Source organism: Callithrix jacchus, chromosome 3 (genome assembly GCF_049354715.1).
Source record: "Callithrix jacchus isolate 240 chromosome 3, calJac240_pri, whole genome shotgun sequence".
Classification (NCBI taxonomy): domain Eukaryota; kingdom Metazoa; phylum Chordata; class Mammalia; order Primates; family Cebidae; genus Callithrix; species Callithrix jacchus.
Window position 1 is genome coordinate 50,018,656 of NC_133504.1, and position 16,006 is coordinate 50,034,661.

At 37.6% G+C, this 16,006-nt stretch overlaps 1 protein-coding gene across 8 annotated transcripts in view; it reads left to right on the forward strand.

The window, feature by feature from the left end:
• The first annotated feature begins 4,377 nt into the window (after window positions 1-4,377).
• Window positions 4,378-16,006, forward strand: part of TTC29 (tetratricopeptide repeat domain 29) — a 241,384-nt gene continuing 229,755 nt past the window's right edge. For 5 of the 8 annotated variants that reach the window (XR_004740609.3, XR_013533367.1, XM_035292865.3 and 2 more), the window contains exons 1-3: window positions 4,378-4,489; window positions 10,198-10,295; window positions 12,738-12,821. Coding sequence is in view for 4 of the 8 variants with exons in the window: in XM_035292865.3 (XP_035148756.1) it covers window positions 10,204-10,295; window positions 12,738-12,821 (176 nt within the window). In the remaining 4 variants the exon portion in view is untranslated. Of the gene's footprint in view, window positions 4,506-5,124; window positions 5,172-10,197; window positions 10,296-12,737; window positions 12,822-16,006 lie in introns of all 8 variants that reach the window. The other 3 variants (XR_004740611.3, XM_078367843.1, XR_004740610.3) reach the window with 2 other exon arrangements.

The following is a 16,006-nucleotide window of genomic DNA, read 5'->3' on the forward strand; positions in this document are numbered from 1 at the left end:
CAGAAGGAACACTGTGCTGGGAGGCCAACGTGGGTGGATCAGGAGATCAAGAGTTCAAGACCAGCCTGGCCGAGATACTGAAATGTCATCTCTACTAAAAATACAAAAAAAAAAAAAAAAATAGCTGGGCATGGTGGCAAGCACCTATAATCCCAGCTACTTGGGAGGCTGAGGCAGGAAAATTGCTTGAACCCAGGAAGCAGAGGTGGCAGTGAGCAGAGATCATGCCACTACACTCCTGCCTGGGCGACAGTGTGAGACTACATCTCAAAACAAAAACAAAAACAGAAGGAACTAGGAACCTGACACCATGAAGTGCCATTCCTTTTCTGTAGTTTGTCACTCAGAGCTGCACAGCTGCACAGCTGAACCTAATGCTAATTGATAGAGCAACCAAAGATAGTAAGATACATAATAGAGAAATTTCAACATTAACAAAAGAAACACTTTTCCTGGAAGAAAAGACAATTTAACCAAAAAAAGGCAACTTTTGAAGTACTATTCCATCATATAAAAAAAAGAGAACAATTCCGTCATTAGCATCAACATGGATAAAACTGGAGGTCATTATGTTAAATGAAAGAAGCCAGGCACAGAAAGATAAACTTCACATGTTCTCACTTATTTGCGGGAACTCAAAATTGAAACAATTGAACTTGTGGAGATAGAGAATAGAAGAATGATTACCAGAGGCTGGGATAGGTAGTGAAGGGGTAGGGGTGAAAGTGGGGATGGTTAGGGGGTACAAAAATATAGTTAGTAAGAATGAATGAGATCTAGTTTTTGATAGCACAACAGAGTGACTGCAGTCAATCATAATTAAATTGTACATTTAAAAATAAGTAAGAGTATAATTGGATTGTCTGTTGCAGAAAGGATAAATGCTGGAGGTGATGAGTACCCCGTTTACTCTGATGTGATTATTACACATTGTATACCTATATAAAAATAATGTATTCCATAAATATATACATCTACTATATACCCACAGAAATTAAAAATAAAAAGACAGCTTTAAAAAACAAATTAATATATTCAGAGATAATTGCAAAACATCACATTCGTAAAAGAAGGGTCTATAAAAAAGGAGCAATCAGAAAGCAAGAGCTCTAAAAGACTAAGAATGTGACTCCTCCTATGCACAAAAAAATAGACTAAAAGGCAATCTTGTCAAAAACGTACAGACTTTAGAATAAAAAGGCAAAAAGAATGAAAATCTTTTTTAAAAGATCAAGGAGAAAAAAGACAAACCTAGGGATCTGCATTCACTGAACAGAATCTTAAAAAGTAATAATAGAACAAATTCAAGACAAGGAAATTATAATTAAAAAAATAGAAGACAATTATCTAAATCTGAAGAAGGATGTGAGAACTCAGCTGAAGAGTTCTGCCATAAAATTTGAGAACAAAAAAGATAAATAAAGTAGTAGAAAAATGACTGTATTGAGGGGAAAAACCATGACGAGGACAGTCATTATGACCATTCATGGATATCTGGTCTTTCAGACACAAGGTGAAATTGCAGATACCTTCTTTCTTAAAGTTGAGCATGGCTATTTCAGTTGTAGCTAACGAAATCTGAAAGTGATGGATATCCTTTTGGATGAGGCTTTTAAAGCTAATGTACAGTTTACTCTCATGATCTTCTCTCTTCTACAGACCAGCCATCCTCCACATGGCAGAGGTTCTCTCATATTGATTCTGTTGTGACACCGTGGAGCAAAACCCAAGGCTGACTTGTGATGGTGACATACGGTAGTCAATACATAAACTTCGTTGTTATAGGCCACATAGATTTGTGGTTGTCACTACATATGGATTGCACTACTACATCACATAGAAAGGAAGGAAAATAAAATTGCCACTAGACTTCTCATCCTGAACACTGGATACTACTAGGAAACAGTGAAAATTATAATACCTTCTAAATTCAGAGGGAAATGATTGTTAATCCAGAATGTGCAACCCTACCAAATGACCGTAGGCAAAATAAGGATGTTGTCAGACATAAAAGAACTTAAAATTTTATCTCATATCTTCTTTCCTAACATGTTACTTGGGGATGTATTTGGTAAAACACATGAGTAAAACAAGAATGATTCAGAATAATTTTAACATAAACTGGTAATTGAGATATCAAAAACACTGTGAGAACAATTATGGGGAGCAGTTAAGATAAATTGGCTTCCACTAGAAAATTATCTCTTGCTTCTTTACGGAGCTGACCTAACCTAAAATCATTTATCCAGAGCAAGAATGGAAGAGGAAACTTTAGAGGTTGTTATGTCAGTAATAGTATTAAGCTACCAATTACATCACCTGACCTTGCCCCCTGGTATTCTAGGTGGGGAAGGTTGAGGAAGCAATGAGAAGAATTACACAAGGAAGAATGTGTTTGAAAAACCTGTCTATTCTGTCATTCATTCAGTTAATTCAAAAAATATTTTTGAGCACATACTGTAATACTAATCCTTGTATTATTCCAGAAAATTCAGAAATAAATTCGGAAATCAATAAGACAAAGTCTGTGCTTTCAAAGTGCTCACAATCTTTCAGGAGAGTTTGGTTCCCATAAGCCAAACACTACGCAAAGTTATACTGATAAAATAAAGGTAGGTCTAAGAGAGAGGAGGCGAGAGGAGGAGAGATTGGTTCTGTGTAGTGAAAGGTTGGGGTATTCTGTAATCCTCAAAGCTTCCAGAAAGGCCTGAGTCTCTAGATAAGGTTGCACCTGAATCTGGCATCCTTTGGTTGTCATCAGTTTCCTTTTTTGCTTAAGTCAGTTTGAGTTTTCTGTCACTTGCAAACAAAGTTCTCTAACAAGGAATTTTATGCTAAACAGAAGGAAAAAAAGAATTATTCAAAGAACTTACAGTGAAAAAACAGCAAGTAGGAGAAATAAGTCCAAGGAGGCAAGAAGGAACTACCTAGAAAGCCAACTAAGACAACCTCTTGTGAGAAAGGAAGGTTTATGGAATTCACAAAGCTCAAAGTCAGCAAAAGTGACAAGGACTAATCCCAGCACTTTGGAAGCCTGAGGCAGGTGGATCATGAGGTCAGGTGATCGAGACCAGCCTGGTCAATATGATGAAGTCCTGTTTCTACTAAAAATACAAAAATTAGCTGGGCATGGTGGTGGACACCTGTAGTCTCAGCTACTCAGGAGGTTGAGGCAGGAGAATTGTTTGAACCCAGGAGGCGGAAGTTGCAGTGAGCCAAGATTGTGCCACTGCACTCCAGCCTGGGAAACAGAGCGAGACTTCATCTCAAAGAAAAAGAAAATTTACAGAGGTCACAGTGGAGTTTGTTAAGGTGATGTCGAACCTGGAAAAAGAACTGATGAGAAGAGAATGAGAGCCTTATTGATGTGGGGGGATGGGGTAGAGCCCAGTTACATATATTCACAGTGATCATGAAATGTATAATGTAAACTTGCTTGGAAATAATTTAGCAATTTGTTACAGCAAATTAGATATTAGAATGAAAGTGTGGTTATGGTTGATTCGCTTATGCTCCAAATAGAATCAATTTATGGTTAAAAGAATGATTCATGTGAGCAATATTTCTGGCTCACTCTCCTACAATGTGTGACAGTAGACAAGGTATGAAAGCCTAACTTTCCAGTACGCCTGTATTTTAGAAGTAACAAGTGGCAAGCCTCACTTTCTTGCCGCATATATGTATGAGGGAATGAGCAGGGAGGCTCACTTCCTTGCATTCATGTCTGAGAGAAGAGGTGGAATGATGGGCCGAGATTAATACGATGATATTTAGTGTGAATATAAAACCTTGAGTGTCAGGTAAAAATTCAAAACAAAATAGGGACAGATGCAGGGAGATTCTCCAAAAGAGACTTGAGTAGCGAACCGCAATTCAAAATTGAATTGTCTCTGGGTACAGGACAGGAAAAGGCATTTGTGTGTGTTCTGACAGCAACAGAGGTTGAGGAAGAAGAGAATAAATGACTTAGTTAGATGGATAAAGTGGCTTCATGTCACGGGCTCATGAATGCCAGTCTCAGCGTCTTCCCATCAATCCTGTGGACAAAAGGGGAATGATGAAAAATACTGAGAATGCAAGGCCACGAAAGAAATGACAGTGGCAAATTCTAGCCCCTTGGGTTATGAGAAAATGCTTAAAAGTGAGCTAACTTCTGAAAGCAGCCCTGCTTGAAAAGCCTCCGCTGTCTGGAAGCCCCGCCTGGCCGTCAGTAAGCTCCACCCCTCCAGGCTCCGCCCCCAAACCCTAAGCGTCTGGGAGCTGCCCCAATCCCTAGCCCCCGTTTAGCCTAACCCCACCCCCGGCCTCCTCGCCACGCCGCTCTGTTTCCCTGGAGACGCTCTCCGCGTCCACTCCGCTTAGGCGGAGCCAGGTCTCAGAATCTAGCAAGAGGAGGGGGCAGCGCCTGCGTCCAGCACCTGCCGCCGGTGGGGGACTTAGTTCGGCGGAACCGAAAACTGGAGTTGTTCACCTGGGCCAGTGCACCAAGGTTCGTGACGGCAAAGGCGAGTCTGGGGCAGGACTTCCTCAGCTTCTTGTAGAGGCGGGCTGTTCTTCAGGCAGCCTCTTCCCTGACCCCTACAGACCTTCCTCCATTAGTCTTTCAAAATCTTCCTGAGTCCAGGCCCTTGCCACTTACCTCAAGAAGCGAATGGAAAGAGAAGTAGGGAAAGGCGCCAGTTCCCCTTGCTCTGCAGTTCACCTGACTCTCTGAGGGCAGTGAAAAAATAGGAGTAGAAATAAGTCCTTTAGTCCTGTTGAGAACTAGGTGGGAACAGAAAGGGAACTGAGATGCTCTCGGTTTTTGGCAAAGGTAAATTTATCTCGTAAATTTGAGAGAACAAATGCTTATTCCTAATGTCACATTTGTATCGAAATACATCAATATATATACATATTTCCGATGTTTTGGCATTTCACTGATTTAGTGATTATTTTCTTTCATAGGATCTATATGTGGAGATTTTCTTTAAAAGTTCATCTAAACTTAGATAATAGGAACTTAGTATTTGTTGTAAAATTGAATCTTGTTCCATGACTTGGGGCGGGGAGAGGAGTTATACTAGTGACTGATTTTAAACTTCTTTTCTTCTTTGCTGTTATTCTTTGCTTCCTCATTTTCAGGCTAAAGTCTATAAGCCTGGAGAGACCATCAGCAGTAATCTGTAAATGTAAGTCAGGTGAAATATGACTTGCCTTCAAACTCTTTCCTGCTTTATTTTGTGATTTAACCATTCATGTCAGTTGGTAGGAAATGTGTTTCTATTTAATTTAACAACCTATCTAATTACCCATGAAAGAGTGCCAGAGGTGCCCAAAAATTACGATACCAGGAATAAACATTATTTAGTGACCCTTTATAAACTTAATTCTGTCAATTTTTTAAACTTTCTTAAGGAGCATAGTGATATTTCTCCTGTAGTTTTCTTTAAACTTTCATAGTAAAAGAGTTTGTGATAATATGGAAAGTTTTAATTCTTACGAATGATTTTTAGTAAAATCGTATTTGTTCTGAACTCTTGTGATGATGTATAATAAACTAACTTACGGTGGTTTACTGGCTTTATTTCTCTCATCTCAGTTTTTACTCCAAAGTGACTGAACCCTGGAGACACTGGTCAGCCTCAGACATACTCATTCTCCAAGTAGCCTCCATTTACACAGTAGCAGGCCTCCCTCCTTTGTGTTTCCTGACAAAGGCATCTCTGGGGATAGAGGGCAAGAGGGTTACTCTTTGAAGAATTTTACTTGGGGGCCAAAAATTTAAACTCACACCATGGGACACATTCAGCCTGACCTAGCACTCTCAAACCTTTCATCCTGTATTTCTCCATTCTCATTTGTCTTTGCATGTGGGGGCCAAACTTAGAGATTGTAACTGTGATACAAGAGCCAACCAGCAGATCAAAGAGTGCACCAAATCTCTTCTGAATACCAACAGTGGAATGGCTTCAGGCGGCCTTTTGATCTTTGTCTCAGCACCCGGTGGTGCCACACTGTAGCACTGCCCACTTGCTGGCACTGGAGGAGCTGCCTCTGGGTCCTCCTAACAGGCTGCTTCAGCCTGGGCTTCTGGGGCTAAACTCATTTTGGTGGCAGCCAAAGAGGTACCTTTCATTCTTCTTCCATACTCACCCAAATCTGGTCAATTTCCCTTCCTGCAGTCACACCCATCTTGTGTGTTTTCCTCTGAGATACTGATCTAGGAGAACCCTGATGAGGTGCCATAACTAGTGGTGATGTGCTCCATTTGTGCTTCAGACCTGGGTCAGTCATCATAGCACTAGTCCCATTCTTCATTGTTGAGTCTAGGTTGGAGCTCACATGGGAACTGAGAATGCTGTCTGACCAACACCAGGAAAATGATGCAACTCATATTAACAAAAACCAAAAGGCTTTCTTTACAGATATTTAATTTAACGTAAGTACTGCAAACTCTGCTTGAACTGATAAAGCATAAAAGATGGTGATTACTTAGATAAGAAAGTAATTTGTTACAGGATCCCTTTAAATACTTGGTACATTCAAAATATTATCTATGTCATAAAATTCAGATCACACATTATCTGTTGTGTAAAACAAAATACATTATGTGGCCATGTATTAATTCTGAGAAACAAAGTTCACTTTCCCAATAGGCATAGGCAAGGCAGGATGTCGGGTTTAGAAGCAAAGAGAAAACCTATTCAACTTCCATCCTGATTCTAAGCTTAAACTTCCAACATAGATTGATTGAGGGATATTTTTTTCAACATGCTTTTTTCCCCACTTTATCATTCAGCTCTGATAACTTTTTTTCCACTTTATCATTCATCTCTGACCACCCCCCATTCAGAGTTTGTGCCTTGAGGCTTGCCAGCAGGGCTTACAGTACTTACATTAAACTAAATTTAAGAGTAAAGGTGCTCCTGCTGCTAATGTTCTCAGATCAGAGGAGAGCAAAATGAAGGAACTGGCAGCTGAAACTTTAATGGTAGGAACGTTGACTCAGAATTTGAAAAAAAAAAAAAGATCGCAATTGATCTGTATGACAAAGAAGACGTATCCCTTTCCATGTATGTCTTTTGCATTTGGTTTCTATTAGATGCTTATATTTTTCTAACAAAAATCATCTAACTCAAGTAAACATCAAAAAGGATAAATTTTATATAATATGCTGGTATGCTAACTTCGGTGGGGAGTTATACACACCTGGATGGGCTCTGTTGGCTGGATCAGCACCTCTGGGGGCTGCTCTCTTTTATCTGTCTACAAATAGCTCGGTAATCTTAGTATTCAAGGAAATTGCAAGCACTGTTCCTCATTTTGCAGCTCCTTGGTAAATTCTTCAAAGACCCCTGCAAGTATGAAGAGATTACCCCGGCCCCAGTGCCTGCTGCCTAATGCTTTGGCAAGCAAAGTGGGCCTTTCAGAAAAGAGTCTAAAATTTATAGAGGGTGGAATGCCCCAAATGGGGCAAACTTAGTTGTTGTTTTCCTCTCTCCCTTTTGAAATTTACTAGGGCTACACAGGTCTGGGTTAAGAACTTAGATGATTCAGATGTTCACTGTAACACTGGAAGACACTGGAACTCTGTGGAACAGTCTTCATAGCTCCCCTGACTTAAGCTCATGGGAGGCCCATGTCCCATGGGAGCTTTGGTGTCCCTTCAAAGTTCACATGAGTCTTAACTTCTTACTGTATGCTCTGCATGATGTTGCCATTTAGCAAGTTCTCGTTATTCCAGTAACTCAACTAATTAATAAACACCTAATCAGAAAAATCTATTTTTAAAATTAAAAAAATTGTCATCATGTTACAAAGTTATAAAGGGTAATATAGTATGTTTCTAATGTTTAGTCTGTAGGAGAAGACTAGCATTTGCTGTTTAGATTGTGCACGTTAATGCTATAACTGCATAAAAATAAGTGGGCATTATGTTTCATAGATCACATCACACCTTGATAAACTGGTAGTACAAGGATTCTATTATATCTAAAAGAAACCACTGATCTGCATTAGAATTCTCTTTAATTATATTAACAATTATTTTTAGGCCAGGGTAATAATCTTTTTCAGAAACACAAAGCTGTCTATTTCTACATGAATTTCAGAAGACTTTCTCTTGTCTTAGTGCCTTCCCACCCCTCCCCGACCATGGCTTTGTAGCGCTAGAGGAATATTGTGTCTCAGCCATCCACAGGTGGCTCCATCTCAGGTTTGACTACATCTCTCCTCCTCTACTCCTACCTAAGCCACCACCCTCTCTCCCCTGTATTTCACAGGAGGCTTTGAGCTGGCCCCTCTGCTTTCTACCCTTTTCACCACTACAGTCTAACCTGAAAAAATAAGTCAGAGTGATCCTTTCAGGGTGAATGTCAGATTGTGTCAATTCTATGCTCTGTATCCTCCAATGGATTCTTACCTCAATGAGACTAAAAGCCGATTTTTACCATAACCCTCAAGACATTACGCTGCTGGTACACCCAACAAAATTCTCCATAATGTCTTTGAGCTTGTCTCCTTTTGCTTTTATTTATCCCTTTGCCATTGGTGAGTGGTTGGGTAGTTTCTAGTTCTCTGTTTTGTTTTCCAGTAGATGATCTTATCAACACCTGAAGTTCTATATATTTTGCTTATTTGTGTATTGTCTTTCTCCATATTTACCGCCGTACTGCAAAGTCTGTGAGATTAGAGAGTTTTGTCTTTTTCTTCACTGCTGAATCTTTGACACCTAGAACAGAACCTGGCAACAAGTAGGAGCTCACTAAATACCTGCTGAATATATCCAAGACCCAGATTTTATTTTGAGTTTTCCTGGGTCACAAGGGTAGTAATACTAAAGCCATTTAAAACCTAAATAAAGCCTTTTAGTCGCTTGGTGAGTCTGAGTAGAGGTCAAACCTGGTGGACATAGAGGGGGTGGGGCAGGACCTTCTGGCCTTTGGGATGCCTCTCTAACAGAAGCCTGAGTTCTTTTGCATCTGAGAGCCCTTGCACCATGTAACAATTTTTCTGTTGTAAGTTCAAAGACATCAGGTCTACATTTCTTCCTTTTTGGAATAAGATTTAGATAACTTGATTTTATAGACTTGCTTTCTAATTGCTCACCACTGTGGGAAGCTGCATTTTCTAAAATAGTTGCAACATGCCATATTTTCTTCTTACAATGAAACTTTGACACTCTCATATCAATAGGGGTTCTATGTTCATTTGCATTGAATGTGGGCAAACTTTTTATTATAGTAGAAGTGGATGCTATGTGACTCCCAAGGCTAAACCCTAAAAGTGGATATAGCTTCTGCCTGACTTTTCTCTAAAATACTTACCTTTGGAGCCTGGAGCGGCCACATAAGAAGTCTCAGGTTGCCAGGATGTGAGGAAGCCCATGCCGCATGATGAGACAGTATGTACGAGTTCTGGCAGATAGCCCCAGTTGAGTCCCAGCTAATAGTTAGCATCAGCCACTAGAAAAGTGAGTCAAGACACTTCAAGGTGATTCCTGTCCCCTACCATTGTGTTACTACAGCTTCTGGGTTTTCTTAGCAGAGGCTTCAGTCATCATGGAGAAAAAATCCATGCCTATCATACCCTGTCCTTATTCCTGACCCATGCAAAGTGTGAGAGATAAAGTTGTTTTAAATAACTTTTAAAAACCAGTATATTTTTAAGTGCTTCATTATATTGTTATGCTGTGTGCCTTCTCAGGGCAGCTGTCTCCTTGTTGAGAATTGTTCTTATCATCTACCACATCTAAGAGAAAGCCTTTATTTGTGAGTAATAAGGCTTTTACAAAACAGCAAGTATGAGCAATTTTCAATTATTGATTCTAACAGGAAAGCAACACATAAACATTGGAAATCCATAGCTATCTTAAAAATCTTTATTCTTTAATTGCAATCATGTCTCTTACAAAATTCTTACCAAATATGCCAACTGAACCACAAATGCATTTATCTAATTTTCTTCTTATCTACTTTGTGGTGAAGATACAGACAACTAATAAATTGGCCAAAAAGCAGACAATGGAAGAAAATAATGAGAGAAGCAACCTGCAGAATTCACTCACTGAGCATCATTCTTGAATAACACAGCTGTAGCACTACATATAGACATTCTCAACTAAGATGACAGACTGTGAATCTCTAATAATGTCTTAACAGATCCTTTGGAAGATTTATTATTTAAAATACAATTTCTACTTATTTCTTTTTGTAGTCCGAAATGACCACTCTGCCTCCACTGCCCATGATACGCCCAAAGCTTACAGCCTTAGCCAGACAGAAGCTGCCATGCTCCTCCAGAAAAATTTCAAAGTACGTGCCCCTGGTTTTTACTTATTTTCCTGCAGAATGAATTTTCTGTAGTAAGAAATGTCAATAGTGTATCTCAGAAAATAAAATCATTTCAAGAGAAGAGAAAAATATTGTTATATTGAGAATACTGAAATCTGTTTCAAAAGCATTTTTGAACTGCATTAAAATACTGTAAATATATTTATTTATTTATTGAGCTACTACTTATTTCCTCATTGTATTTCCAATTGTAATTATGTCATGGTTCCCATAGAGTTTTGGAGATACATTTCCTGTTTTAAATGGGTATGGAGAACAGAAAGCAGAAGCTTTGGGAATGAAAGGTGTAACTTTTTTTTTCCTTTTTTTTTTCTTTTTAATGCAGAGTGTCACTCTGTCACCTAGGCTGGAGTGCAGTGGCATGATCTTGACTCACTGCAACCTCTGCTTCCTGGATTCAAGTAATTCTTTTGGTGCAGCTTCCTGAGTAGCTGGGACCACAGGCATATATCATCATACACAGCTAACTTTTTATATTTTTAGTAGAGACAGATTTCACCATGTTGGCCAGGCTGGTCTTGAACTCCCAGCCTCAAGTGATCCACCCGCCTTTGCCTCCCAAAATGCTGGGATTATAGGCATGAGCCACCACACCCAGACTGAAAGACATAATGCTTTTAGTCCACAAGTTCCCAAGGGTTGATCTGTTTTGGAAGAAGTAGGGTAGAGCCTTACTTCTAGGGCATGAATCAGCTCCTTAAATGATGCTGGGGCCTGAAATGCATCATCAAACTGCTGCTGCCCATGAATGGCTGCTGAGCTACTCAAGTTGTCACTGAGGAAATGCAGGACAGGGAAATTGATATATTTTGTCATAATTATGAATATTAACTGATTGTGCTACTTTGAAATTGACACTTATAATTCTATTGACTTTTAGTAATGTACATATTGTTTACCAACATAAATAGTTTGCATATGTAAGTTTATATTCTTTTTATGCCTACTTTTCCATTCCTGTAAGGTATAATGATCAAAGTATTAGGAGGCTTCTTTGTTCTCCTGCCTCATTTTTAGTATTTCTAAGAAAGACCAAAGCCCCTGGAACAAAATAAATACATTCAGCTAAATAACATAAAAATTCTTTTAAAATAGTAAATCAAATTTTTTTCTGTAGCAGAGAAATCTTTCAATGAATGCATAATTCATGTGTGTTTACTATAATATATATATACACACATACATATTTTTTGTTATATTTTTGAATAATGTAAAATATTTACAAAGTCTGAAAAAGCTTATTCTTTCTCTCTTTTTAAAGAATTGAGATTATATAGATTATATTCTGTTTTAAAGGTTAGCAAAAGCATAGCCAAATCTCATATCCTTAAGATAGGATGGGTTTTAAAGAAAACTTTTGCTTTTATTCATTTTATTGAAGAAAAACATTTTTATCATACCCACTAAAGGCAAAGTTTGTATCATCATTCTTTAATAGCTTCTGAATAAAACACAGATAGTTGTCTAGTTCCATATCATCATAGTTAGGAGAGGTTGATAGCATGCTTATTTTTAAAGGTGCAAAAGGATGTGAGGAATGAATGCACTATAAGTATAATATGTTTTTAATAAGGGCTTCTTAAATATCACTTTGCACCTCGAACCTTTAATAGTTTGAGTTTTATGTGTGATTAAAAAAACTATCCAAGGCCGGGCACAGTGGCTCACGCCTGTAATCCCAGTACTTTGGGAGGCTGAGGTGGGCAGATCATGAAGTCAAGAGTTCGAGATCAGCCTGACCAATATGGTGAAACCCTATCTAAAAATAAAAAAATAAAAAAATTAGCCAGTCTTGGTGGTGCCGGCCTGTAATCCCAGCTATTTTGGAGGCTGAGGCAGGAGAATCGGTTGAACCCAGGAGGTGGAAGTTGCGGTGAGCCGAGATCGTGCCATTGCACTCCAGCCTGGGCAACAAGAGCAAGACTTAGTCTAAAAAAAATATATGTATATATATTCAAAAAGCATTTCAGAACAAAATTGAGTAATGTTTAGAACAAATTCATGTTACACATTTGAATCAAACAGGTGTTCTTGGTTCAGGATTCTGTGCCAATCAATGTATTACTTTGGCTGTTGGAAAGTTATACTGTGAAACAATATGTGAGCAAAATGGAAGATCTTATAAGCTTTGAGGAGAAGACTCTTCAGTAGAAAGTGAATTATTTCAAGGTGTTGGTATTTTATTTGTTTACACACTGGGTGGAATATTCTTCCCTATCATTTTCCATTTAGGAAAGATAAAAATTTGAAATTATCCACCAGCAACCTAACTCTATAGCTATTGCGTTTATTTGTCTGGTATTATACCCTGAATATTTCTATTCTCCTGATGGCATTTAATATGTTTGGTAGCTTTTCAACCTGATAAGGCAGTGCTTTATTATTTCTTTCTATTTCATTTAGGTCTCAACTGATCAAAGAAAAAGATGACATAGATCATTATCTAGAGGTGAATTTCAAAGGATTGTCAAAAGAGGAGGTTGCTGCGTAAGTATAACCTTTAAAGATACTTTAATATAAAGTTTGTTTCTTTTGTCTTGATTCTTTATTGAAATTTCAATTTTCCTGTGTAATATACTTTTTCATTGGAGCATGGCATTTAAAAATTAAAGCTCATATTAAATAGTGATAAGTCATGTCTATTGATCTCACACATATCAAAGTCTTTAATTTTATGGCTCTGAAAATTCCCATATTTACCAAGATATTATGCTATCACATTTGCAATATTGAGTTAAGTCTGTTCTATTAATTGCTTATTAACCTTCATTTTAAGGTGTGTTGTCTCTATGGGAAAGAAAAAAGCTTTAAGAAAAAGATTTATGTATCTTTTCTCCTGGTGATTAAAGAAAAAAACACCTTACTAATGTACTAATATGTCTCCCTTCCACCCAAGCACTCACGAAAAGAACCAATAGATCATAGTTTATTGGTTAATTTTTAAATAATTCTAAATTTTCTAGATTTATTTCTTATATGCAACACAAACTTTGACATTTTATCACCAGTCAGAATCTAATTTATGGGATGAATAAAATCAGTACAAAAATAAATGCAGGTTAGAGAGAAATGAATAGAAACTCAGAATAATAGCCAAACAGGTTTAATATTTCTTACCTATACTTCAAAAAGATCATCAGATCTTTTCATGTAAGTATTGAAAAATGGAAATCTCGTAAATATACACACATCTTATGGAATTCATTGTTTTGATTAAAATATTTCACGCCACAAGTGTTTTAAAAAGATTCTATCTATTAATGTCTAATGCTATGGGATTCTTCTGAAGGAATATTGGTAATGATATTTTGTTGTAGGTTTCATATGTTCTAAAGTTCTAAGTCTTTCGTTTTTATCAGATATTATTATCTTTGTCAATTTGCATATAACATGGAAAAACACAGTCATTTATTTTGTCAATGACTACTTTATAGAACGACAAAATTTTACAGTAGCAGTAATCACTCACTTCTGCAGAGCTCTGTAGACTACCATGTGTATAGTATGTGGGACTTTTGGTTAAATGCTGTTCTGATAATTAATTCTTTAGCTTTCCGTGATAACCTGTTAGATAAAATTAAAGGTCAATATGGTATGATAATACAACTGCATCTTAAATGAAAAAATATATACACCATATTTACATTCTGATTAAATATTATATCCAAATAGTTTTAATGGGCTTAAGAATTGGAATTAAATTAAAAATTAAACATACTACACATAATTTCAACAAACTAAAAGTCCATATACTAAAAGTCTGCTGACATTTAAGCTTTCAGTGCAGGATGAAGAAGTTTTATCTAAGACAATGCAAAATGAGTATTCTCTTAATATTATTTTTCCACTTAAGATATCACCAAATTGATTTCAAATTTATCTGTACACTATTGACGACAGTAACACTGGGTAATTATCAGTCCTTACTACAATATTTTTCTTAAAGTTTACTTCACTTCAGTGCCTCCTTAGACTAAAGCTCTTTTTGTAAGATGGTAGATACAAATCATTAGTATGGAGATAGCTTGTACACAGGTCATTATTATGCTTTTGATTGATACACATACTAGGCTTTGCCATAGACAGACTAATTGAATAGCATAAAAAGGAGAAAATTGATGAATGATTTCAGCATCTCCCAGTAATGCCCTGCAGGTGCCATGAAGAATTATGCATAGTTTGTTAGCCAAGGAATTACTGCATAAAACTTTATAGCCATTCAACTCCAAAAAGATAAATTGATCAACAATCATTTATTAAGTACCGACTTTATATCTAACACTAGGTTTTTCACAGTGGGAGAGACAATGATATTTTTATTGTAAAATACTTGGCCCTATCCTGGAACCTTAACATCTATTTGAGACAATAAGATCTATGAGCAGCGGACAAACATGAAATGACTGAGTGCCAACTGTACGTCAGATGCAGCTTAGAGGTCAAGAAACAATCAGAGAAGACTAAGACGATAGGATAGAACTTCTCAAGGAAGATAGATTTTGAATTTGGCTCCCTGTCTGGTAGCATGATAAAATTATCCAACTGCTAAGTCATAAATCTTCAGTATATGAAGATGCAATGTGTAGAAGTTGAAGAATCAAATCAGGAAAAGCAATGTCTGAGACATATCCTCAAATCCCTCTCTCTACTGCCTTATTTGTCTTTAAGATAGTGATTGATACATTTCTGTATACTCATTAATACAACTGATGTACACTGGCTTTGCTATCCCACAATATGCATGTGTTCTATGTCTAGTTTCAACATATTCCCTCATCATGTACCCCAAGATATACCACCCTACTTATGTGCAAACTCATACTCTGTGACTTTTCTCGCAATGTGATGGGTAAAAAGTTCCTACTGTCATCTAAGCCTGGTCCCTCTTCTTGTGCTCTGCATTTTATCCCCTCTCACCTACTCCAAGACTTCCTCCTGCAGTTACATTTGTTTCTCTCCACCTTCAGTTTCTCCTTTTCATTGAATCAGTCTTGCTGGTATTCATTTCTACTCAAATATTTTTCTTGACATCTTATCCCCTTCCAGGTTTTATCCTGTTTTTCTCTACCCATCACAACAAGCAGAAGCGCTGTCTTAATATTTTCACTTTTCATTTTTGCCTCAGTTGACTCTAAATAGGTTTCCAGCCCTCATACTTACAGATATCCCTCGTTAGGGCTACTCATGACCCCTATTTTTACCACATCTAATAGTTATGTTTCTGTTCCTAGCTTGCTTGATGTCTTCACAGCATTTGACAGAGTTGAACGCTCTCATCTTGTTGAATATTCTGTACTTGCGACTTCGAAAATGCCGTGTTCTATGGTTTTCTCCCACACTGGGGCACCTCAGTCTTCTTTGCTGGCCTTCTCTTTCCAAACTCTCAGTGGTGAGGTGCCCAAAGGCTGGGTTCTAGGTGTACTTCAGCCACACTCTCAACCTGGATCCAGTCTTGTAGCTTTAAACATTAGCAATAACCTGATGGCTACTCAATTTATAAATCTAGCACCAACCTCTCCATTAAGCTGCACGTTTTTAGATCCAACTTCCTCCTTAATGTATCCACTTGGATATATCACAGACATTCTAAGATTAATATAACCCAAAACTGGACTCTTGTTTCACCCCTAAATTTTTTCCTATCCCCAACATTCTTCCCACAGCCTTTCCTC